Source organism: Sciurus vulgaris, assembly GCF_902686455.1.
Source record: "Sciurus vulgaris genome assembly, chromosome: 7".
Taxonomy (NCBI): domain Eukaryota; kingdom Metazoa; phylum Chordata; class Mammalia; order Rodentia; family Sciuridae; genus Sciurus; species Sciurus vulgaris.
In genome coordinates, this window is record NC_136467.1 from 47,821,362 (window position 1) to 47,845,692 (window position 24,331).

The 24,331-nt window shown below is 35.5% G+C and overlaps 1 protein-coding gene across 6 annotated transcripts in view; it reads left to right on the forward strand.

The window, feature by feature from the left end:
- Nucleotides 1-24,331, forward strand: part of ROS1 (ROS proto-oncogene 1, receptor tyrosine kinase) — a 126,389-nt gene that overhangs the window by 46,345 nt on the left and 55,713 nt on the right. For 5 of the 6 annotated variants that reach the window (XR_013765293.1, XM_079148422.1, XM_079148423.1 and 2 more), the window contains 10 exons: nucleotides 77-177; nucleotides 9,566-9,780; nucleotides 10,102-10,262; nucleotides 10,628-10,772; nucleotides 12,924-13,186; nucleotides 15,172-15,235; nucleotides 15,530-15,732; nucleotides 17,617-17,822; nucleotides 18,664-18,950; nucleotides 21,661-21,840. Coding sequence is in view for 5 of the 6 variants with exons in the window: in XM_079148422.1 (XP_079004548.1) it covers nucleotides 77-177; nucleotides 9,566-9,780; nucleotides 10,102-10,262; nucleotides 10,628-10,772; nucleotides 12,924-13,186; nucleotides 15,172-15,235; nucleotides 15,530-15,732; nucleotides 17,617-17,822; nucleotides 18,664-18,950; nucleotides 21,661-21,840 (1,825 nt within the window). In the remaining variant the exon portion in view is untranslated. The remainder of the gene's footprint in view (nucleotides 1-76; nucleotides 178-9,565; nucleotides 9,781-10,101; nucleotides 10,263-10,627; nucleotides 10,773-12,923; nucleotides 13,187-15,171; nucleotides 15,236-15,529; nucleotides 15,733-17,616; nucleotides 17,823-18,663; nucleotides 18,951-21,660; nucleotides 21,841-24,331) is intronic. The other variant, XM_079148420.1, reaches the window with a different exon arrangement.

Genomic DNA, 24,331 nt, shown 5'->3' on the forward strand with positions numbered 1-24,331 from the left:
TCTAAAATTGAAGTGTGATCACAAAATTATGTTTCAAACATGTGTGGTTTACTTTCTTACTTTATTTTCTTTTTAGGTAATTGCTCTCACTTTAGACCTCAGTGATGGACTCCTGTATTGGCTGGTTCAGGACAATCAATGTATTCACCTATACACAGCTGTTCTTCGAGGACAGGGGTAAGAAGTGTTTCTCAAAGACAATAGTTGAGAAGAAAATAATGACTTGAGCCTTAGTTACAAACTATACTGTATAAGAATTCATGCATTCATTTGACAAGTATTTACAAATTACCCACTGGGTTGGAGGCATTGTGCTTGTGGGAAAAGATAGGTTTACAATCAACTAATTACAGTAGAATATTGTAAGTGCTGTGATGGGGTCTGAAGAGAGTGGAATGGAGACACTGAGGAGAATATACTCAAGAGCCCAGGAAATATACGGATACACATCCTATTTCTTAACAAGCAGACTGCACATTATTGAGTGCAGGCAGAAATCATCTTGCAATATTCCAAATAAAATATGAAAAGTGGAGAGAACCACATAAGTTATCTTCTGTATCTGTGTCCTCAAACTAAGCAACCCTGCTGAGATAACTCTTGTTGGCATCTCTGCATCTTCTATATTAATAGTGTCAAGTTTTTTTCCTATTCAATTTTTGCATTTTAGAAAACTGGGCATAATATATTTTAATATTCTGATCTTAAATATTCTATTATGTCAGGTTTTTTGTTTGTTTGTTTTTGTTTTTGGTGCCAGGATTGAACTCAGGGCACTTGACCACTGAGCCACATCCACAGCCCTATTTTGTATTTTATTTAGAACAGGGTCTTTCATTGAGTCACGTAGCACCCCGCTTTTGCTGAAGCTGGCTTTAAACTCTTGATCCTACTTTTTTTTCTAGTAGGCACAGGGTCTCTGGTCTAATGCCTAGGTTCTTGATCTACTTTGAGTTGAGTTTCATGCAGGGTGAGAGACAGAGGTCTAATTTCATTTTATTACATATGGTTTTCCTGTTTTTCCAGTACCATTTGTTTAAGAGGTTATCTTTTCTCAAATGTATGTTTTTGGTCCCTTTGTGAAGTATGAGATAATTTAATTGATGTGGTTTGTCTTTGTGTCTTCTATTCTGTTTCATTGGTCTTCGTATCTGTTTTTGTGCCAATATGATGCCATTTTTGTTACTATGACTCTCTAGTATAATTTAAGGACTTGTATTGTGATGCCTCCTGCATCACTTTTCTTGCTAAGGATTGCTTTGGCCATTCTGGACGTCTTATTTTTCCCAATCAATTTCATGACTGCTTTTCCTATTTCTATGAAGAACATCATTGTAATCTTAATAGGAATTGCATTAAATCTGTACAGCACTTTTGGTAATGTGTCTGATTTTAATTATTTCCTATCTTCTACTGCTTTTGGTGTTGATTTATTTTTATTTTTCTAGAACTTTGAGATGTATTGTTAGGTTATTTATTTATTGACTTTCTATTGTATTAATGAATGAGCTCAATGCATTGAACTTTCTTCTTAGCACTATTTTCATAATGTCCCGGAGATTTTGATATGTTGTATTGCTATTCTAATTTAACTCTAAGTATTTTTTAACTTCATCTCTGATTTCTTCTGCTTGGTCATTCAATAGTGTGTTAGTCTCCAGATGTTAGAGAAGCTTCTATTTTTTACTTTATCATTGATTTCTAGTTTCATTCCATTATGACCTATTAGAATGCAAGGTATTAGCTCCATTTTTTTGTATTTGCTAAGAGTTGCTTTGTGGCCAACACATGGTCTATTTTAGAGAAGGATTCATGTGCTGCTGAGAAGAAAGTGTATTCAGTCATTGATGGATGAAATATACTATATATGTCTGTTAGGTCTAAATTATTAATTGTATGTTTTAGTTATATAGCTTCTTTATTTAGTTTTTGTCTGGTGGATCTGTCCAATGGTGAGAGAGGTGTGTTAAAATAATCCAGTATTATTGTGTTGTAGTCTATTTGATTCTTGAAATTGAGAAGGGTTGGTTTGATGTACATAGCTGTTCCATTGTTTGCGGCATAAATATTTACGATTATTATATCTTGTTGATGTATAATTCCCTTAAGTAGTAAGAAATTACCTTCTTTGTCATATTCTGATTAATTTTGGCTTGAAGTCAACTTTATCTGACATGAGGATAGAAACCTCTGTTTGTTTACACAATCCATGTGAATATGTTTTTTCCCATCCTTTTACCTTCAGACTGTGGATGTCTTTGCCTACAAGGTGAGTCTTTGAAGACACACTCATATTGTTTGGTTGTGTTTTTTAATCCAATCTGTCAGTCTCTTTCTTTTGATTGATGAGTTTAGGCCATTTACATCCAATGTTATTATTGAGAAATGATATTTATTCCCTGTCCTTTTGATTTATTTCTGGTTTTTATTTCTGGTTTTAATTAATTTCTCCTTTAACTGACTATTCTTCTAGTGTAGTTCCTCCATTTGCTGGTTTTCACTTTTATTTTTCATTTCTTCTTTATGAAATATTACATTGAGTATGTTTTGTAGAGCAGGCTTTCTAATTGTGAATTCTTTTAACTTTCATTTATTGTGGAAGGTTTTTATTTCATCATCAATTCTGAAGCTTAATTTTTCTTGATATAGTATTCTTGGTTGGCATCCATTTTCTTTCAGAGCTTGGTGTATATTATTCCAAGACCTTCTAACTTTGAGTGTCTGGTTTGTGAAATCAGCTGGATCCAGATTGGTTTCCCTCTAAATGTGACATGTCATTTTTCTCCAGCAACCTTTAAAATTCTTTCCTCATTCTGTATGTTAGTCATTTTCCTAATGTGCCTTGGTCTGGATCTGTTGTAACTTTGTATATTTGCACTCCTGTGAGCCTACTATATCTGATTTTCCATTTCATTCTTTAGGTTTAGAAAATTTTCTGATATTATTTTATTGAAAAGACTGTACATTCCCTTTGTTTGTATCTCCAGGTTTCATTTATCCCAGTAAATCTTAAATTTGCTCTTCACAGGTTATCCTACATTTCTTGGAAGTTCTGTTCATGGTCTCTTAACATCTTTTCTCCACAGTCAACTTTATTTTTCATCATTATATATTTTCTCTTCATTGCCTAAACTGTGTCTTCCAAGTGGTCTAGTCTATTGGCAATGCTTTCCATTGAATTTTTAATTTGGTTTATCGATTCCTTCATTTTGAGGATTTCTGCTCAATTTTTTTCAGACTCTCTATCTCTTTATTGAAGTTATCTTTCACTTTCTATATTTTCTGTACGATATCACTCCTTACATTGTCCTTTACCTCCTGGATTTTTAAATTTTAACTATGTTCATTGTAAACTCCTTCTGTGCCATTTCATCCATTGTGGTGGTGATGGATTCTGTTATTGAAGTATCTTGTTTGTTTGGGTATAGTTTTGCCCTTGCTTTTTCATGTCGTTTGTGTATCTACACATCTAACAGTATGGATCTAAGATGGTAGAGTTTCTACCATGTAGACTTATAGTGTCCTTCAAAGTTTACAGTACCTCACCATTTAGGGGAGACAAATAATAACAACCAAAGCAAACATTATCCAGCATTAAACCAAATAGTTCCTGCTATAATATCTACAATGTTGTCACAATAAACAGAAATGGTATGATCAGTTATTGCCTACAATAAAAACAGTAAGTTTGGAAAAGGGTTTATGATTTTGAATGGTGAACTGGGAGGGAACAGAAGTGATGTAGGTTGATGATTATGAGGGAACAGTAGAGAGAATAGAAGTAAAAATTAAAGAAAGAGTGAAAGAGAACCATAGAGTCTGGCTATTAGCAGAAAAAAAGAGAGAAAGAGATTCAAGGTAAATAGATAAATGAGAGAAAAATATATAAAATAAAAATTTTAAAAATTAAAATAAAAAAATAAAAGAATGCTAAACAAAACTGAGATATGCTAATCAAACTTCCTAGTCCTTAAAAGACTAATCCACAAAAAATAACTGGTTTCAAAAGTGCTAGAAATGAGAAAAGAAAAAAACAACAAATAAGAATCTTTACTAATGTCCATGAACCATAAAAGTCACAATTAAATGAAGAAAAGAAAAAAGAAAACAAACAAATAAACAAAAAAAACCTCCATGAAAAGTTAAAGAATTATTTCCATTGGAGTTCAAATATTCTCAGCTTTCCTTCTCAGCAGTTAGGTGGGGTTGTCTAGAGTATGATGCTTGCTCTACCCTCAGGGTGGGATTGCTACGGTGAGAGAGGTAATCTTCCTGGAAGGGGTATTTTGGCTTACATAGGCTCCAGGCTCTTTGCTGGATGCCATTTGGTCTGGAGATTTTAAATCAGTGCATCCCCAGGGCCAAGTAATTGCCAGTCTATGCTAGATTGCAGGACTGTAGGAATCTCCCCTGGGTTCCACTCATGTGATTGAGGAGCCAGTTCTTAGTCCACTATGTCACCTGATGACTCCTTGTTTCCTGGTCTTGGGTTCAGTCTCCAAACTCAATCTCTCCTACCCCTGCCCTTTTGAATTCCCAGACGGGTGTATCTCTCCCTGCTAGTCCTGCAAACAGCCAGATTGGAGGAGGAGGGGAACAGCTGGGTGTGTTTCTGTGACCAGTTGTCCCCTGTGTAAACCTCTCTCCATGTTTGATATTCTCTTGGTCAGTCAGGCACACTCTATGTCCTGCAGTGTTGGTTTGCCAGGGCTGTATTTCTAGCCAGCCTTGGGTTTGCCAGGAATCAGTTCCCTCAGCTGCTGACCCCCATGCTGTGGTTGAAATGGTTCCTTCCTCTGTCCTCCACATGCATGCACCAAGAGAAATGTGATTTCTTTCTTGTACAAGACTATTGTGCAGCACCTTTCAATTTAGTCAGGCAGTGTCCTTGTTCTCTAAACTCTCCATACCCAGATGCGACTCCGTCCTCTTAAAAGTGTGGGTTCCTTTAATTCCCTCATCCCTCCACTGCGCTTGTGGAGGGACCACTTTTGCTAGTGCCTCCAGCTATGGCAGCGGCTGGGGTACTATATTCTAGCATGGACTGGCACTGGAGATTTCCTCCTTATTTTATTATATCCAACCTTCTTAGTCACCAATCTGCTTTGAGTGTCCAGTATTAAATTCCAGTAAAGTACCCACCATTTATTTTTCTCACTTACCTACCCTTTGAGAAGGTGCCTGTCTGCTTTCTTAGTTTTACCAGGAAAGCAGCCTCCTCTATTCCACCATCTTGAAATCCCCCCAGTTCACAGTATTTTCTAATATTCCTTTTTTTTGACTCATAGTTTTTTTTTTTTTTTTAATGTATGTCATTTAATTTTGGAATATTTGGAATTTTAATGTTTATTATTTATATTATTTTTTTATTTGATACCATTGTGGCCAACAAACATACTCTAATTTTAATCCTTTTTTATATTTTTTGAGCTATTTTATGTACTAGCATATGGTATATTATGTGGAATATTCTATGTGAACTAGAGAAGAATGCTTTCTTTGTATTACTTGGTGCAGTAGTCTATAAATGTCAAGTAGGTGAAGTCTTTAAAATATTTTTATCTGTATTATCTATCATTGAGAAAGAGGTGTTAATGTCTTGCACTGTGGTTCTAGATTTGCCTATGGTTCTCTGTAGTTCATGTACCCAGGTGCTTTGTATTTAGTATATACAATATTAATTTACTTTTTTATTACAAGCTAATCTTATTCATCTATGGAAATATTCTGCATCATAAAGTCTACTTTGTCTGATATTAGTATAGCCTGGCCAGCTTTTCTTAATGTCTGCATAATAAATCTCTTTTCATTCCTTTGCCTTTAATCATTTGTGTCTTTACATTTAAAATGTATGTGTTGTAAACAGCATATAGTGTTTTGCTTTTTAATGCAACATTACAATTTCTGCCTTTTAATTGGTGTGTTTGTTCATTTACATTTAATATGATTACAAATATGTTTGGATTTAAGCCTACCATGTTGAAGTTTGACTTGCATTTGTCTCTTCAGCTCTTTGTTTCTATTTCTCAGCTTCTTTTGTGGGTAAAAAAGAATACTCTGAAACTGTCTCCTCTAGTGAAATCTTAATTCTGTCTGTGTTTTCATATTGTGTTAGAGATTAAAATGCACATTTAAAAAAATCTTTACATATGCATCTTCAACTTAGCTAGTAAATATTCAAAAATATTCTTAATGAATGATTTGAAAACTTTATGACTACATATTTCCAATTATTTTCTTCCCACTCTTTGTGTTCTTACTGTCATATATTTTACTCCTACACGTACTATAAAATCCACATTCTTTTGTTACTTTAACTTAAACAGTCAAGTTTTTAACTTCAAGGGTATAGCTGCACATTTGAAATTAAAATATAAGACATAAAACCATTGAAGCACAACATTTAGAGGGAAAATTTAGGGATTATTTTCTTTCACAGATAAAGACACTGATGTCCAGAAGGTTTATACATTTGCCTGATGTCACATGGTTAATTAGAGGAATAGTCAGGAAGGGATTAAAGATGATCAACTGTTACCCATCACATTCTGCACTTGTGAGTTGTAATGGAGTTCCCCTTCAAATTGTTCTTCCCTCTCCTTTGTACAGCCATTCCCTTTTTGTTTATTAAAGAAGAAACCTATAAATAGCACAACAACATTTCTGACTTAGAGGTTGAAAAGGGTGCACTTGTCATGAAAGTTCAGATATATTTAGTTATGTCAGGGCAGATTATACTGCTTCAGAGAGCCTACATCCTTGCAGTTCCCTCTGACTGAACGGTTCCCCCAGCATAATTCCCCTGGTTAATTCATGTTCAATCTGCACGACTTGGCTTAAGCATTGTTTCCTATGGGAGGCTATCTTAACTGTCCAGACCCACTTAGATCTCCTTGTTAAGAAACTCACTTTAATTTTCCTTTTACAGTCCATTCAGTGGTGTACTTATTTGCAAATTATCAGTCTGTTCAGCTGGGCTGAATTATTCTATGAATGCAGTGATTCTATTTGTCTTATTTACCACTGAATTCCTAATGGCTAATACAGAATTATACACATAACATTTATTGAATGAACCAAATTTCAGTAGAGTACTTACCTCATCCCTATACACATCTTATGCTTTATGGAAGGGGTTATGGTGCAAACACAATGTTGTAATTCTTTTTAGCTGAGTTTCAATTCAAGTTAACTTTACTTCTTGAGGAAGGATTTGGAGTACTGACCTACTGAAAGTAAGGAAGTTGTGTTTAAGTTATGCAGTACACCAGAGATTGAGAATTTTGGGGCCAACCCAGATAGGCAGGAGAATTTCACATGAGTGAGGAGTCTTTAGCAGTAAGGAGTCTTCAGAAGTAAGGAGTAATCCGAATCAGTGGAACTAAGGATTTTGGCTTGTTCCTGCAGGAAAATTCTCTTAGGGATAGTTTTAGCAATGCTAAAACATATAACACAGGCCAAGAGCAAGACTGACTAAACACCTTCCCATTGAAGGCTGCACCAGCCCTATGGGTGGTCCAGAAGAGACAGAGCTTTCTCAGACCAAGTGCATCCTGCTTGGTGAGTGTTCTTCCACCTAGAATTTGGTTTTGTGTATTTCTTCTAGAAGGTCACTGGAAAGTGCCACTGAGAAGTAGAAACAAAATCTAAAATTGGACAAGGGAGTAAAAGTCCAAAGCCTTTGCAACTCTATAGGAATGGATAGTGTCTTGCCAGAAATAGGACTATAGGAATGATACTGGTGAATATACATCTTCATCATAAGATTCACCATTCCCAGTTATAATGTTCCAGGTAACTTTTGTTTCCTCGAGGAAATATGAAATTTTCTAAAAAAATTTAAAAATTATTTTGATTTCAAATGCCATATTTTATACTTTTTTTAAGAGGGAAATGTCAACATTTTAAAATAGTTTGCACAAATCATTTTTAAAAAATCAAGTCACCTCTCCAAAACACTGAGAATCACTGAGATAGTTTTTTGTGGAGTACTAGGCAACTGGCATAAGTTTAGAAGCAACCATAACAGATTTCTAAAGTAAGAGTCATTATTAAATTCCTTCTCATTGAGAAAAAAAAAAATCTCTAAAAACAAGTTGAGCAAGAGTCTATTTGAATTCCTTAGTTGGAAAAGAAGTATTTTGACTAAACTATAGAAGCTGATAAGCATCACTCGAGGAGACATTAGTGAACAGGAAAAAGTGTTCACAACACAAAAGGATCACACAGGCTAGAATAATGAGTGGCAAATAAATAAGACAACTACCTAAGAGTAGGAGAGAGGCCTGACTCAAGGAGCAGAAGCCTCTCAATGGACTGTGCCTTCTGAATTGTTTTTCGCTCTTCATCCTGTTGGGCATAACTACTCATGATGGGGTGGTGGGGGTCATAGACTTGATTTAGTCTATCTTTTTATTTCTTGAGAAAGTCATGGTAAGATGAGATCAGCTTCACCCATATATAGAATTTTTGGTATTGTTATATCTACATTTTAATATGATTAAATGAGAGGTTAACTTATTTGCCTGAAATTGCATATTTAATAGTTGGTTGAACTGGGGATTCCACACAATTCTGTTTGGCTTTGAAGTATTGGCTACACTGAAAATTTATTAATTCACAGTGGGGCATGGTCATATTCAGGAATAGGTGTAATCATGAGGGCATGTAGACAATATCTGCATGGTGTCTTGTGAACTGGATTAAATATGAAACAGTTTCTTGAATGAAGCTGAGGGATAGACAGGAAAAATGACCATATGGGGTCTTGACAAAGTTTGTGACACACAGAGCTATTCTGTGTCTGTATGGACTGTAGTTTTCATGGCCACTACATTCAGGAACAGTTTGTTATTCTTGTCAGTTCTGGATAAATGCCTTCAAATTCTTGGTCTTAGGGCATCTCCTTTCTTCAAATCCCTCAGACATAGTAGGTTTTCTTTTGTTTTCTTTTAGGTAAAATTGTAGCTGAACTCTAGCTTGTACTATCTCTAGTGCTGGTTTATTGCATGGTTCTTGGTTGGTCTCAAAACCCTCTTCCTCACATCTGTAAGTGCTTTTTGAGCCTTTTGAACAGATGGCAAATTTATCCTTGATGCATTGGTTTTTACTGGTTTCACTTTTTTTTAAAAAGTGTTTTCCAGTCCTGTAAGTACCTTGCCTCATGTCTTTCTTCTGTTAATGCAAATATTGTAGGAGTACATGGAATAAACCAAAGATGTGATCTCTTTGCTAATGAAGTTATAGGAATTCAGGCTCTGCCTTTAATGTAGAGTATCATCAAAATCACAAATATTTGTCAAAAGCTGCAACTGTGTAAATGATCCCACTAATGCAATATCATATTAATAAGATAACGCTAGAAAAATTAGCTTAGGTTTGTTACTTTAAAAAAAATGCAAAAACCTCACAAAAACCCACCTTTAATAGGGAAGTAAACTATTTTCTCTATCTTTTCACATACATAGGCATACACATGTATTTATAATATATTCTCATGAGTACTTGCTTGTACCAGTTCTTCCTCTACTACAGATGCATGCATTAATTTACATCATTTCAGCAGGACTGGGGATATCATCATCACAGAATTTGCAGCCTGGAGTACTTCTGAAATTTCCCAGAATGCACTCATGTACTATAGTGGTCGACTCTTCTGGATCAATGGCTTTAGAATTATCACAGCTCAGGAAATAGGTCAGAGAACCAGTGTGTCTGTTTCAGAGCCAACTAAATTTAATCAGTTCACAATTATTCAGACATCTCTCAAGCCTCTGCCAGGTACTTTATTTTATTATTTCTGTCTACCCTCTATCCCCTCCATACCTTCTGTTAAATGAATGTTTAAGTTGGGAATTTTTCTTAAGAATTATGTTGTAAGAAAAGGTATTAGTAGTTTCTGTTGGTTTGTTTGTAGCCTGTTTAACCTGAATCCAAATTTGCAGTCTGAAGAAGTCACAAAAAGATTTTTTCAGGATATGTTAAAGGAAAGGAAAATTTTGTTTTAGTTCTAATTATTAGTAATTTCTATTGATTTTCCATGATTCCATGTAGATTGCTAATCCTAAATCCTTTCTCCCTTTTCTTTCCTCGATCCCAAAGGAAACTTTTCCTCTACTCCTAAGGTTATCCCAGATTCTGTTCAAGAGTCTTCATTTAGGATTGAAGGAAATGCTTCATATTTTCAAATTCTATGGAATGCACCTCCTCCTGTGGACTGGGGTATAGTCTTCTACAGTGTGGAATTTAGTGCTCATTCCAAGGTATGGTGTTGGTTCTAGTAAGTTCCCTTTTTCACATAGTCTGTACCATCAGGTTCAGCCCCAGTACACACTGATCTGTACTTTGTTAGTTAAGCCCATCTCCTGTTACTTAGCATTTGGTTATTGGGATTATTTCTGAAAGCACTGACTTACAGCCAGTCTCTGACCACTTTGTGTTAACTGCTATGTTGGATACACTTTAACTGGAATATATAGTAAAATATAGGACTTACTAAAATTAACATTTCCAAAATTACAAGTGTTGACTTCACACATGAACTGAAATTTGGAGATTTTAGTTAATTAGGAACAAAAAATTTTCTAATTCTTCCCTTAAGAAAATGATGTTTTGTGTTTTATTTTAGTTCCTGGCTAGTGAACAACATCCTTTTCCTGTATTTACTGTGGAAGGGCTGGAGCCCTATGCCTTATTTAATCTTTCTGTCACACCTTATACCTACTGGGGAAAGGGCCTCAAAACATCTCTATTACTTCGAGCACCTGAAACAGGTACAGGGGTATAAATCTCTCTTTAAGAAAATAAAAAGAGGCAGAATCTCACTCCCATTATTTGCAATGGGTAGTTAATAATACTTGAAAATAACTTTCAGTTTCGTAGATGTGTTTAGATTCACTACCCTTTCAATAAATTTTTGGAGGTTAGAATAGCATGAGTAAATAAATCTGCATAATTTATTCCAAAAGAAGTGAGTTTCGAAGATTGTTTCACTTGGTTGTAGTGTTGTATAAGATGCAGAAATACATTTCAGGCAATTGGTGAAAATGTTCATTAGGAAAATGAGCATTTAAGAGCAGAAATGATTTATTGGAAGGCAGGTGTTCATAAATATGGTAATTCAAAATGTTTTGTGGATGAATAACTGATGCCTAGATTTTATGGATTTTTTGGAAATATATCCTGAAAGAATATTAGCCATATCTTTGCATGTGTATATCAATTTAAAGTGTATAAAGCACATTTATTTATATGTGTCATTCCTTTATTAAAAGTTTACTACATAACCATTATGTGTCAGAAAGATCATTTCATCTGATCCTCACACAGCTCTGAGGTGCATAGGACAGTTGCTGTAATCTAGGTTATTCAAGTGAGAAATGGAAGCCTAGTAATTACCCTTGTGAGGGGCAGGGACCTAATTCAGAATTTACACTCCAGTTTCAGTAAGTCTCCATCCAATCACTTTTGCAAATGTTGGCAAATAATAACTTCATATTAATTTAATTTGCATACACTTTCTAACACAGGACCTGGCAGGAGGTTAGAGCTCAGTAAACATAGATATACATTCACCATTGCATTTACTGTTATAATTCGTTCCACAATATTTATCCATGAGTCTCACAACAGGAATAGTGGACCTTGGGCTTATTCTAAAGGAGTTAGCATTTGGATCCAGGTATGCTCCATTTGAGATTGTCTTGGGATATCAACTTTGGTGGCACTGCTCTGTGGAAATGAACTTCACTCCATCTATCAAGGGATCCTGTAGCATATAGGGTCAACATCTGCTAGATGTTGGGGGCAATAAAAAAGAATGATAGGATTTGGTTCTCACCTTCAGGATATTTATAGTACAGCAACATATTATTCAAATTGACCAATATTTATTAAGTACTTACTGTGTGCCAGTCCTATACCAGATTTGGGGGGATTTAACAAGGAATAAGAAAAGATACTTTCTCTGATGGAGCTCATAAAGTGTGGAAATAAACACATGCACTGCTAGCATAATAGAAATAAGACAGAACTGAGCAGAGATGGTGTGAGTAGATAACATTATGAAACCTTCATCTGTATCAAACTGCCTCAGGCATTCTTAGGGGAGGGAGAAGGACATGAACTGATATGGCCATGGGAGATCTTTAGGTAGTGGAAACTTTAGCTGGGTTCTGAGAGATGGAGCAAGAAGAGACCTCCCATGTGTAAGAAGGCCTGGAGTGACTGATGGTGTGAGTGGTGAATGTTAAGAAACAATACCATTGGAATGGGGGCAGGCGTGCAGACTCATGGAGGAGTCCTGAGGTAGAAGGGAACATCTAGAGTAGAATGACTTAGAAATCACAGAATTTCTCTTGATTAAAGATCTAAGAGATTGAACTACTTGGCTTGGTTCTAGCAACCAGACCATATCCTTGGGATATTATCAGCTTTCTCCAAAACTTCTTGCTTCCTATGCAGTTTGGGGTGAGAGGATCCCTAATATGCTCTATTTCATATCCTGAACTGGCTGAAGTCTGTTTAAAGTTACTGCTTCCCTTTCTGATGACTGACATTTCTACCTCCAGCTAAATTGCTCTATGAGCATGAGAGTGAGTGTTGTATTTTCTAAGGAGAATCAGTCACCTTTGACCTACACAGGACACAGATGAGAAAGATGTGCTTAAGTGGCTTAAGTGGTAGTAGGAGGGATTTGTGTTGGACATAGGAAATCTTTCCTGCTGGTAAGACTTGGTAAAATGTCAGGATATATTTCTGAAGAAATCTATGGAATTGCCTCTCCTGAAGATCTTTAAAAATGAGAGATATGTACCTCAACTGCCTGAGAAGAGAAGTGCTTACTGCTCAGATATGCATACCCTGATCCTTAGTGGTAAAAGCCTTATATTCTTTTCTGCCCTATCTATGCCTCTGTTTTTCAGTTCCATCAGCACCAGAGAACCCCAGAATATTTATATTACCAAGTGGAAAACACCTCAATAAGAATGAAGTTGTGATAGAATTTAGGTGGAATAAACCTAAGCATGAAAATGGCGTGTTAACAAGATTTGAAATTTTTTATCATATATCCAACCAAAGTGACATGAACAATACATTTAAACAATGGATTGCTGTCAATGTCATTCCTTCAGTGATGTCCTTTCAACTAGAGGGCATGAATCCTGGGTACATCGTTGCCTTCCAGGTACGAGAGAGAAAGCTAGGATATGGGAGTCTTACCTAGTGCCACAGAGGGTTAATTAAAGGTCTAGGTTAAGAATTCCCACTCTGTAATAATTTGAAGTGCACTGTGATCAGAGGGGTCAAACGGGCAGCAGAAGTGTACAGAGAAGAGAGGTCAGCATGGGTAAAGAACATCTCAGCAACTTTCTGACATTAAGGGTACTTTTCAGATTCAGAGTAAAGCAGTATTTGTCACTGTGATCATTATAAGCCATGCACCATGATTGTACTTTTATATTCTTTATCTCATTTGATCCTCATACTGTGAAGAAAAACCCCACAAGTATCAGTCAATTATCAAAGCTACATGATTAGGAAGTGATATGCCATAATTCAATTCCTAGGCTCCTGTCCACCACATCACAACACCCCTGGGAACCATCTAAATGCCCTGACTTGGAGCTGCCAATGGAAATAAAAGCTGAGGGTCTGCATAGTTGTTATCTCACAGTTACCACTCATCTACTGACAGAGTGGAAGGAGGACAGCAGTTAAGAAAAAAATCTATTGTCACTGCATTTCAAAAATTTAAATATTTAATATGAAATAACTTTCCACTTACAGTAGAGGCCTTGATGATTCTTATATCTTCATCAATTACCATGCTGGTGACAATGTTATACATATTCACAGTTATTTTCCATTTCTTTTTTGGAGAAATAATATCTTCGAGATTTGAGTTTCCTTTGGATTTTTTTTTTTTTTGGTAAAATTCTAATTAATAATTATTTTGGTAATTAGGTCTACATATACTAATCAAAAAGATTAAAAATAATACACATTATTTAACTTATTCCAGTTAAATAAATATTCTGGCTAAGTGTATCTGTCCATATGTAAACAGTTTCAAATTTCAGTCATGGTAGAACCTTGCAAGGTGATATGCATGGATATGAATTAGTTTCATTTAACTGTCCTGTGCAAAAAAGTTAAGACTGTTAGGTATAAAAATACGCCATTATACTTCATACAGATATTAATATACAGAGCATAATAAAATGTATTTAATGCCAGAAGTATAATAAAAGCAATCCAATGTTCTGTTGATTAAGAGAGCATATTATGTAAGGTTTAAAAATGGTAATGATTTGTTACTCAATAAAAATTTAACTGTTAGGATGTGGCAGGGAACAATGGAAAGAAAAGTATACAAACTGTAGAAGATTTGGTTCTTGTGCCTGTTTCTACATTTGTCATTATTAGATGAATTACTTTAATTATAATCTAGGTCTAGTTTGTACTTAGAGTAGTTGTGAGGATCAAAAGAGATAATATATGTGAAACAGTTTGAAATGCATAATTATTTTTTAATATAAAGCTTAAGTATTTTCTTGTTATAAATGTCCTTTTAAAAATATAGTAAATTTAGTTATGTGAAGCCTTTAGCTACTGAATTCAAGATAAGTGGAAATTTATCATAATTTGTATAGTTTTATTTCTGTTGTGTTCCATGTAACCTAATTTTGGAATTAGTTGAAGATCTCTTATTTATTTTATAATATTAAATGACAAGTAAAGATTATACATGTTCAAGGTGTATAATGTGATCGTTTGATATGTGTACATGTTGTGTAATGATTAGCACAATCATTTTGATCAACACATCCATCACCACCCATGCTGTATATTAAATTCTCAGATGTTTTCAGATATTATTTTTTCTTTTTCTTTCTTTGCAACATAAATTTGTGCCATTTTTTGAACTTTTCTAGACCCCCCCCCAAATGAAACAAAACAACAAACAAACAAACAAAAAGCACTCAGCAACATGAGTATGGGACAATATTTTCCCCCATTTACTTAGGCTTAAACAACTATTTGAAATGATTGATATTATGTGTCAGGAGTGAAAATAAGCCATTCAATAATTTGTCAGTCTTGAAAGTTATTTATTTCCATGGACACCACCATTGAATGTATCTTTTTGTTTCCTCTTCTTTCCTTTAGGTTCGAGTTTTCACATCCAAAGGACCTGGACCATTTTCTGACATAGTGAAGTCTTACACATCAGGTATTTGTTACCTAAAATCTGTGTAAATAACAGTATAAAAGCACCCCCCATGGGTATCTTTAGAGATATGAACAGCATCTCTGAAGTTAAGGTGAAATAAAATAATCAATTTTTCTCATCACCAAAAGCAAGGTGACGAATCTAGGTTTAGAAGACCTTAAAGTCTTCATTAAAACTGACTATTAGATGAACCCAAAGGAGGTCAGTGGATTTATAAACTGCCTGCTACTGGCTCAAGGGACTTTGCTAATCTAATTTTCTCATACATAGTATCTACTTGTTTTTCATTTGCAGAAATCAACCCATTTCCTTACCTCATAACTCTTCTTGGCAGCAAGATAGTGCTTTTAGATGTGGATCAAAATCAAGTTGTGTGGACATTTTCAGCAGAAGGAAACATCAGTGCTGTAGGCTACACAGCCGATAATGAGATGGGGTATTATGTGCAAGGAGACTCGCTCTTCCTTCTGAATTTGCAGAATCGTTCCAGCTCCGAAGTACATTGCTTTGTAATTCTTTTGAAATGAAGGAAGTGAACTATTTACATATCATATTACTCTATTATTAAAATGAATTGGCAGTGGTTGAGCTACTAAGATTAGAGTGACTGAAAATGACAGATAATGTATAATTATTTAGCTTCAAAAGAATGGGCAAATGTCATTCAGGATTAGTTTTCAGTTACTGTGTTTAAGGCATTTTGTTAGAACCTGAGGATAAAGTGTGTTAGCTTTCTGTTACTGGAACAAATACTTGAGATAATCAACTTATAAAGTCAAAAGACCTATTTTGGCTCAAAGTTTTGGATATTTCAATCCATGGTCATTTGCCCTTTCTACACACCCCCAGCCCCACCCAAGTTTTGGACCTGTGGTGTGGAGAACATCATGTTGGAGTGTATGTGCTAGATCAAAGTCAGCTCACCTCCTGACCAAGAAGCAAAAGAAAGAGGAAGAGACTAGGGTCCTACAATCCCCTTTGAGGGCATGATCCTAGCGACCTAAAGACATACTACTAGTCCCCATTTCATAAAGATTCTACTACTTCTCAATTGCACTGTGAATTGGGACCAGGTCTTTAATGCATGGGTGACATTCCAGATCCAAACTATAGTGAGAGGTAAAAAATTACAGGCCTTGTTCCTAACAAAACTGGTCTAGTATTAGTCTGACAGCAGGAAGTTAGTACTGCACAGTAATTAAGAGGTCAAGTTTTGGAATCTGACTAGCTGGAATGTATTTCTGGCTCCATTCTGTGACTAATAACAAGTTATTTAACTTCTGTGATTAAATAGTATTTCATCATAGGGCTCCCAGGAAGGTTAAATGAGATAATCTATTAAAACACAGCCCAATGCCTGTAATGTGGTAAGCATTCACTAAAGAATTAGCTAATACAGAAGTCAGACTAGTGTTGTGATCAGGATATAGTAGAATCACAGAAATGAATGTCAATCAGGCTGAGGTGGTGGTTTTAGTGGTAGAATGGAAAAACATGTTGGGCACAAGGAAGATGAGCCAAGTGAAGTTGGAGAAAAGCAGAGAGAGTATCAAATGCCAAGGTGTTACAAGGAAGCATGCTCAGGAGCTACAAATAGTGGGAACATGCAGGTGGGGGGGGGAGTCAAAGTGGAGGGAAAGTAAACAGGTAGCAAAGTTGCAGAGGTAGGCCAAGCACAATGAATCTGCTTTACCATGCTGAAGAGTCTGGTGTCAAGCTGGAAGCTAACAACAAGCAATTAAAGAAATTTCATGGGTGATAACTTGGTTATATTTTAGAAAGACCTCTTGGTGGGCAGTGTAAGTAATGACTTAGGTAAAGCTGAGACAATTGGGAAGGGATTGCACAAATCCAGGCAGTATATATTGGGCCCAAGTTAGCCAGGCAGTGAAGTGAGAAGGGCAAAGACACACTGGGAGATATTTAAAGTGAGATTAGTTCACTGTGTATAGAATTGTGAGAAAAAAGTGAAAGGGAACCTCATTTGTCGGACCTGGCTTCTCAGGTGAATGTTGGAAATCCATAAATATATAAAATGCAAGAGAAAAGATTTTGGGTGGGTCAATAAATTGTTTTCTGGGGTCATTCATGTAGAGATGTTCAGTGGTTAGTCTGATATTTCAGTCAGTGATTCAAGGAATCTTGACTGAAGATACGGGTTTTTAGCATTGGTCTGTGGATAGTAGTTGAAGCCAAGGTAGTTGAAATTACCTAGGAAAAATATACAGTGTAAGAAGATGGCTCATGTTACAGTGCTACACAATCCAGAACTGTTAAGGCTTTGGATTGTAAAGGAGAAGTGATATGGATAATTACAGAAAAGTTTTCAAATTAAAAAATTAACAATATCTTTTTGGCTGTGTTCTCTACCTAACTTTTAGCTTTTCCGAGATGTACTGGTTTCTGATATCACAGTTATTACAACTGACTGGATTTCAAGACATCTCTACTTTGTGCTGAAAGAATCACAAAATGGAATCCAAATATTTGATGTTGATCTTGAACACAAGGTGAAATATCCCAGGGAGCTGGAGATTTGCAAAAGGAATTCAACAATAATTTCTTTTTCTGTATCTCCTCTTTTAAGGTATGTAGGCCTATCTTTCTGTTGTGATGAAATCTATGTGGATATATTTAATGTAATATTTTTTGGCTTAATGTTAGAAAACAAGATGCTTAGCATTCTTGGTTCACTATATGAACTTAGAGTAAGTAGTTCTGCATATGAGTCCACAACCACAAATATGTAATTTTAATCCATACAGAAAATTTGACTAACCTAAAGTTCAGCTAATTACCAAGAGGAAACCAATAGCAGAGTTTTGTACTAATGAATTTGATAGAATCATAAGTTAGTAAGGACAAAAAGAGGACAGAGACAATGACAGATGAGCAGGAACATGTGGATAGCAGGTCTTGTACAGCCAAAGCTATCCTGGGCTCAGCCATTTTGGTTTAAATAATGTCTTCATCAGATGAATTTTAAAGTCTCTATTCAGCAACTGAACAGCAATTTCCCAGACTGGAAAGATATATTTTTAATAAAAAAATTAAGGTTAGGCTATTTTGAAACCAGATTGTTCACCAGGATACTAGTATGAAGAACAGAAACAAATGAAGAAAAAAATGGAGATGAGTATAATGAAAAATTAGAAAATTTATAGCCATTAATGGCATGTAAGTCATTTGGACTACAAGTGCCTTAGTTAATTGTACTCCATGGCTTTAGTCATAAATACACTTACTGAAATAATCATTGGAAAATGGTATGAGTTAGACTTCTTGTGTCTTCCTCCAGCTCATAACATTATTGGACTCTTGGACTTGCTTGCTCCAATTATACAAATGGTTGATCTTTATTAGAAACTAATATTTGAAATGATATACTTTACTCATTAAGTTGGAGGGACTTTTTTTCCCCCCTGTAGTCGCTTGTATTGGACAGAAGTTTCCGATTTGGGCTGTCAGATGTTCTACTACAGTATTATCAATCACACCTTGCACCGCATTCTGCAACCCACAGCCACAAACAAACAAAATGGAAGAAGTCAATGTTCGTGTAATGTGACTGAATTTGAGTTAAGTGGAGCAATGACGATTGATACCTCTGAACTAGAGAAGCCACGGATATACTTTGCTAAAGGGCAAGAGATCTGGGCCATGGATCTGGAAGGATGTCAGTGTTGGAGAATTGTCATGGTGCCTGCCATGCTTGGTAATATGCTGATGTGTGCATATAGATCTTCATCAGTAATAGCAACCTCTCCTGTCCCATTAAGAAGGGCTTGCATTCCACATACACTTAAAAGAATACGCTTATGGTATTTGCTTTGGATCATGCCAAGTGTCGTAGAATTCAAATCAACTTTTTTTACAGGCAAATTGTATGTAGGTGTTCACATAATTTTCTAAATTAGTGTCTTAAAAGGATTTGTAATTAACAATAGAGTCAAAATTTAATGAACTTAATTATATACTATAATCATGCTACTAAATGCATACTCCCATTTAATCTAATTCTTAGGTGAGCTGGGAACTGGTATCTTGATTTGACAGATGAGAAAACTTAGATTGAGGAAGGAAGTTCCAGAGTCACAGTTAATAGAGGAATCAAAACAGAGCCTAACTACGATAATCATGATCTTATCAGCACCCTATTTATTTCCACTTTGACTCCACTTTAAGCATGAGTTGGTCAATATGTGGCATCTATCTGGTGAAATTCACAAACTTACAGGGGAAATGTTGAAAGTCTAAAATGATTTGAAAGTCTCCTAATTAGGAGCAACTCCATCAGGAAAAAAATATATGCTCTGAGGCCCATAGGCTCTTAACAGTCTTCTCTTCATTGTCCAATATAGAAATCGCAGGTGATGTGTGATGATTTAAATTTAAATGAATTAAAATTAAACAAATTAAGCATTTATTCCCTAGTTCTACTACCCGCATTTCAAGTACTCAAAAGCCAAAAATGGTTAATGGCCACTATATTGGACAATGGATGCATTAAACATTTTCATCATCACTGAAAATTTCTCTTGGTAATGTTGGAATATAAAGTTAAGTTTTGACATTGAAAACATGTATGTGCGTGGTGGAGGGTGTTATTGTACATTTGGTTTTATAGACATGTCTCTAAGAGCCTGTCAGAACAATTCTATATACTCTCAGTAGGCTTAAAGTAGAGATGATGTTTTGAATTTCTCCTCTTAGGAAAATTACTTGTTTCTGCTTTTTGTGACAGACCCCTTTTGTTGATCAAATTTCAGTTACACTCTTTTGAGCCCCCTTTTCCCCTATTCCTTTACTTCAACCTTACATGTCCATAGTTTACCAAGTCCAACTTTAACAAAAATCCTACCAAATCAGTTTAGAGAAACCCCTACCTTTGATATCTGATCAAGTTCTTCATCCCCACTCTTGATGTTTAGGCCCTGACACATGTTCTGCAAGAATCCTGTTAAGCTAGTGTATCATGAATCCCCTTACTCTTTATGTCTCCTCAGTAATTTTCCACCCACTAACCCCCCTTCACTCTAGTTGGCTATAAATTCCCACCTATCTTTGTTGTATTGAAACATCTGTCTTCTCTGTTACAACACAGTGCTAGTCTTAAGAATGTCTTTCTTAAAAGAGTCAGAAGAATCTTTTCTCCAACACTGAATACACAAGGATTATCCAGTGAGCCCTTATCATATAGATAAACAGTCTTTCATAAATTCACAATTGAAATCCATAGTTCTAAAATTAGAAAATTAGAATGCCTTTAGAGATCATTTGGCTGTCGTGTTGTTGGAAGAAAGCCCTTCCACAAAAATAACCTTTATTGAACACCAGTTTATAAAAAAGAATCACTACTTAATAAGGACATCTGCCTATTTTTGGACAATTCTAAAATTAGATTTTTTTTTACTCATATTTAGCTAAAATCTTCCCTCTGTTTCTTCATTGGTCTTGAATTTGACCTTTAAATTTATAAAAAAAAAATCAATCACTTTTCACTTGATAGCCCTTAACTATGTAGAGATATTGTCATAGCCCATTCTGAGCATTTTCTTTAGAAGAAAAATTTAAGTTTCTATAACTACTCTTCAGTGATATGGCTTCTAGGACTTTCTTTGCCTTAGCCACCTTCCTGTTGTTTCAGTACAGTTAATTAAATGTCACCCCATAATTACATGTTGTCCTCTCAATGTGTTCTGGTCAGTGTAGGGGGACTCCGACTTCCTAGATCTTCTTGCTGAAAATAAAAGTAGCATTAAGTCTTCGTGTTGCCTGCCATTTGAAAATCTAACAGTTTTTTTTTCCACATAAACTACTAGTAAACCAGATCTCTTTCACTTATTAATTTATAGAATTTATTTTAAACTTGAATTTAGGATTTTATGTTTGTTTCTATTACATTTCAATCCATTTCCTGACTTTGTTGTGACACTTTTGAATTTCAAGGTTATAAATGAACCTGCTGGTGATGGTAATAATCATGTATTGTCTGCAAATTTGTTGAATATGTTTGCCATGCATTCATGCCAAACTATTGGTAAAAAACATTGAGTAAAGCACTGAGCCTTGTGCCTATCACTTATTGCTGTTATGGATTGGTATTGTTTGACTTGGGGTAGCATAGGTGTTTTTAAATCCTGGCTCTGCCCTTAATTAATTGTGGCCCTGAGTAGATTACATAAGTCCTTCAAGCCTCAGTATACATTTTCACAAAATGAAACTGGTAATAATAGTAATTATCTTATTCATTGACTTTGTGTGGAGCTAAAATGAGAGAATACATCAGTTAGCCAAGTGGTATAAGATAAATGTATTTTTTTAATATTGAGAAATAGATTCAAAATAGCATTTATAGGAAAAGTTTAGAGTAGTAAACTAAAGATGCATAATTTGTTCTTTATGTTCTTTGTGTTTTTATTCAGCAGGAAAGACACTTGATAGCTTAACTGTGGATGGGGAATTTATATATTGGATCATCACAGAAAAAGAAAACACCCAGATTTATCAAGCAAAGAAAAGAACGGGGGCCATTCTCTCCCAGGTGGAGGCCCAAAGGAGTAAGCTTATCTTGGCTTACAGTCCAGTTATGCAGCCTTTTCCAGGTAAGAAAGTCAGCTTGTCTCATTCTATGAGGCTGTCCTTCTAGTCACTTTGTTATAGTCTCAACTTGTTCCAAAACCTATCAGTCCTTAAGTTTGCCCTGGCTGCAAATTACCTCTGTGTATGCACAACTTGGGTTGCAGTAGCCACCTTTAGACATGGGGAATCTCTGACCTGCCTTGTTGCTGTCTGTTTTTTCTCTTCTCAGTCCCGTAATTTCTCTTCTTTCAGTCATTTTACTCCTTTAATATTTTTGGCTTCCCAGTGGTGTCAAAAAGCATTTCATAAAGTCCCAGTTCTTTTTCAAGGTAAAGTGCTGTATTTGTTGTAGTGTGGCTTAGTATGCATTATGTATTGAGGTGTTTATGCTAAAGCGCTCTTCTCTCTCTCTCTCTTTCCCACCCTCCCCCCTATTCTGCTATTCTGGGAATTAAATCCAGGGCCTCATGCATGCTAGGCTAGTGCTCTACCATTGAGCTGTAACCCCAGACTTTTATCTTTTTTCAAGTGTCACTGATGCATTCTTTTAGTGTTGTTCCCCTAATCCTACTTTTACCCTGAGCTCTTTGAATTTATGGCATTATTTAATAATGGAATTATTTATAGGAATGCATGTATCATATTAAAGGAGAACTATTTTTTACTGGGAATAAAAGTAAACTTTAAAAAAGCATTCCCCCTAAAAACTGGAACAAGGCAGGGATGCCCTCTTTCACCACTTCTATTCAACATTGTTCTTGAGACTTGAGCCAGAGCAATTAGACAAACCAAAGAAATTAAAGGGATACGAATTGGAAAAGAGGAACTCAAACTATCCCTGTTTGCTGATGACATGATTATATATTTAGAGGAACCTGGAAATTCCACCAGAAAACTCTTAGAACTCATAAGTGAATTCAGTAAAGTAGGAAGTTACAAGATCAATGCTCATAAATCCAATGCATTTTTATACGTAAGTGATGAATCTTCAGAAAGAGAAATTAGGAAAACTACCCCATTCACAATAGCATCAAAAAAAAAATAAAATACTTGGGAATCAATCTCACAAAAGAGGTGAAAGACCTCTACAATGAGAACTACAGAACACTAAAGAAAGAAATTAAAGAAAACCTTAGAAGATGGAAAGATCTCCCATGTTCATGGATAGGAAGAATTAATATTGTCAAAATGGCCATACTACCAAAAGTGCTATATAGATTCAATGCAATTCCTATTAAAATCCCAATGATGTACCTTACAGAAATAGAGCAAGCAATTATGAAATTCATCTGGAAGAATAAGAAACCCAGAATAGCTAAAGCAATCCTCAGTAGAAAGAGTGAAGCAGGGGGTATCGCAATACCAGAACTTCAACTCTATTACAAAGCAATAGTAACAAAAACGGCATGGTATTGGTACCAAAATAGACAGGTAGATCAATGGTACAGAATAGAGGACACGGACACAAACCCAAATAAATACAATTTTCTCATACTAGACAAAGGTGCCAAAAATATGCAATGGAGAAAAGATAGCCTCTTCAACAAATGGTGCTGGGAAAACTGGAAAACCATATGCAACAGAATGAAATTAAACCCCTATCTCTCACCCTGCATAAAACTAAACTCAAAATGGATCAAGGACCTCGGAATCAGACCAGAGACCCTGCATCTTATAGAAGAAAAAGTAGGTCCAAACCTTCAACTTGTTGGCTTAGGATCAGACTTCCTTAACGGGATTCCCATAGCACAAGAAATAAAAGCAAGAATCAACAACTGGGATAGATTCAAACTAAAAAGCTTTCTCTCAACAAAGGAAACTATCAGTAATGTGAAGAGAGAGCCTACAGAGTGGGAGAATATCTTTGCCACTCATACTTCAGATAGAGCGCTAATATCCAGAATCTATAAAGGACTCAAAAAACTCTACACCAAGAATACAAATAATCCAATCAACAAATGGGCTAGGGATATGAACAGACAATTCACAGAAGAAGATCTACAAGCAATCAACAGATATATGAAAAAATGTTCAACATCTCTAGTGATAAGAGAAATGCAAATCAAAACCACCCTAAGATTCCATCTCACCCCAATTAGAACAGTAATTATCAAGAATACAAGCAACAATAGGTGTTGGTGAGGATGTGGGGAAAAAGGTTCACTCATACATTGCTGGTGGAGCTGAAATTAGTGCAGTCACTCTGGAAAGCAGCTATCCCAGTCCTTGGCCTATATCCAAAGGACTTAAAATCAGCATACTACAGAGATACAGCCACATCAATGTTCATAGCTGCTCAATTCACCATAGCCATAGTGTGGAACCAACCTAGATGCCCTCCAGTTGATGAATGGATAAAGAAACTGTGACATATATATAGAATGGAATATTACTTTGCCATGAAGAATGATAAAATTATGGCATTTGTAGGCAAATGGATGAAATTGGAGGATATCATGCTAAGTGAGATAAGCCAATCTCAAAAAACTAAAGGACAAATGATCTCACTGATAA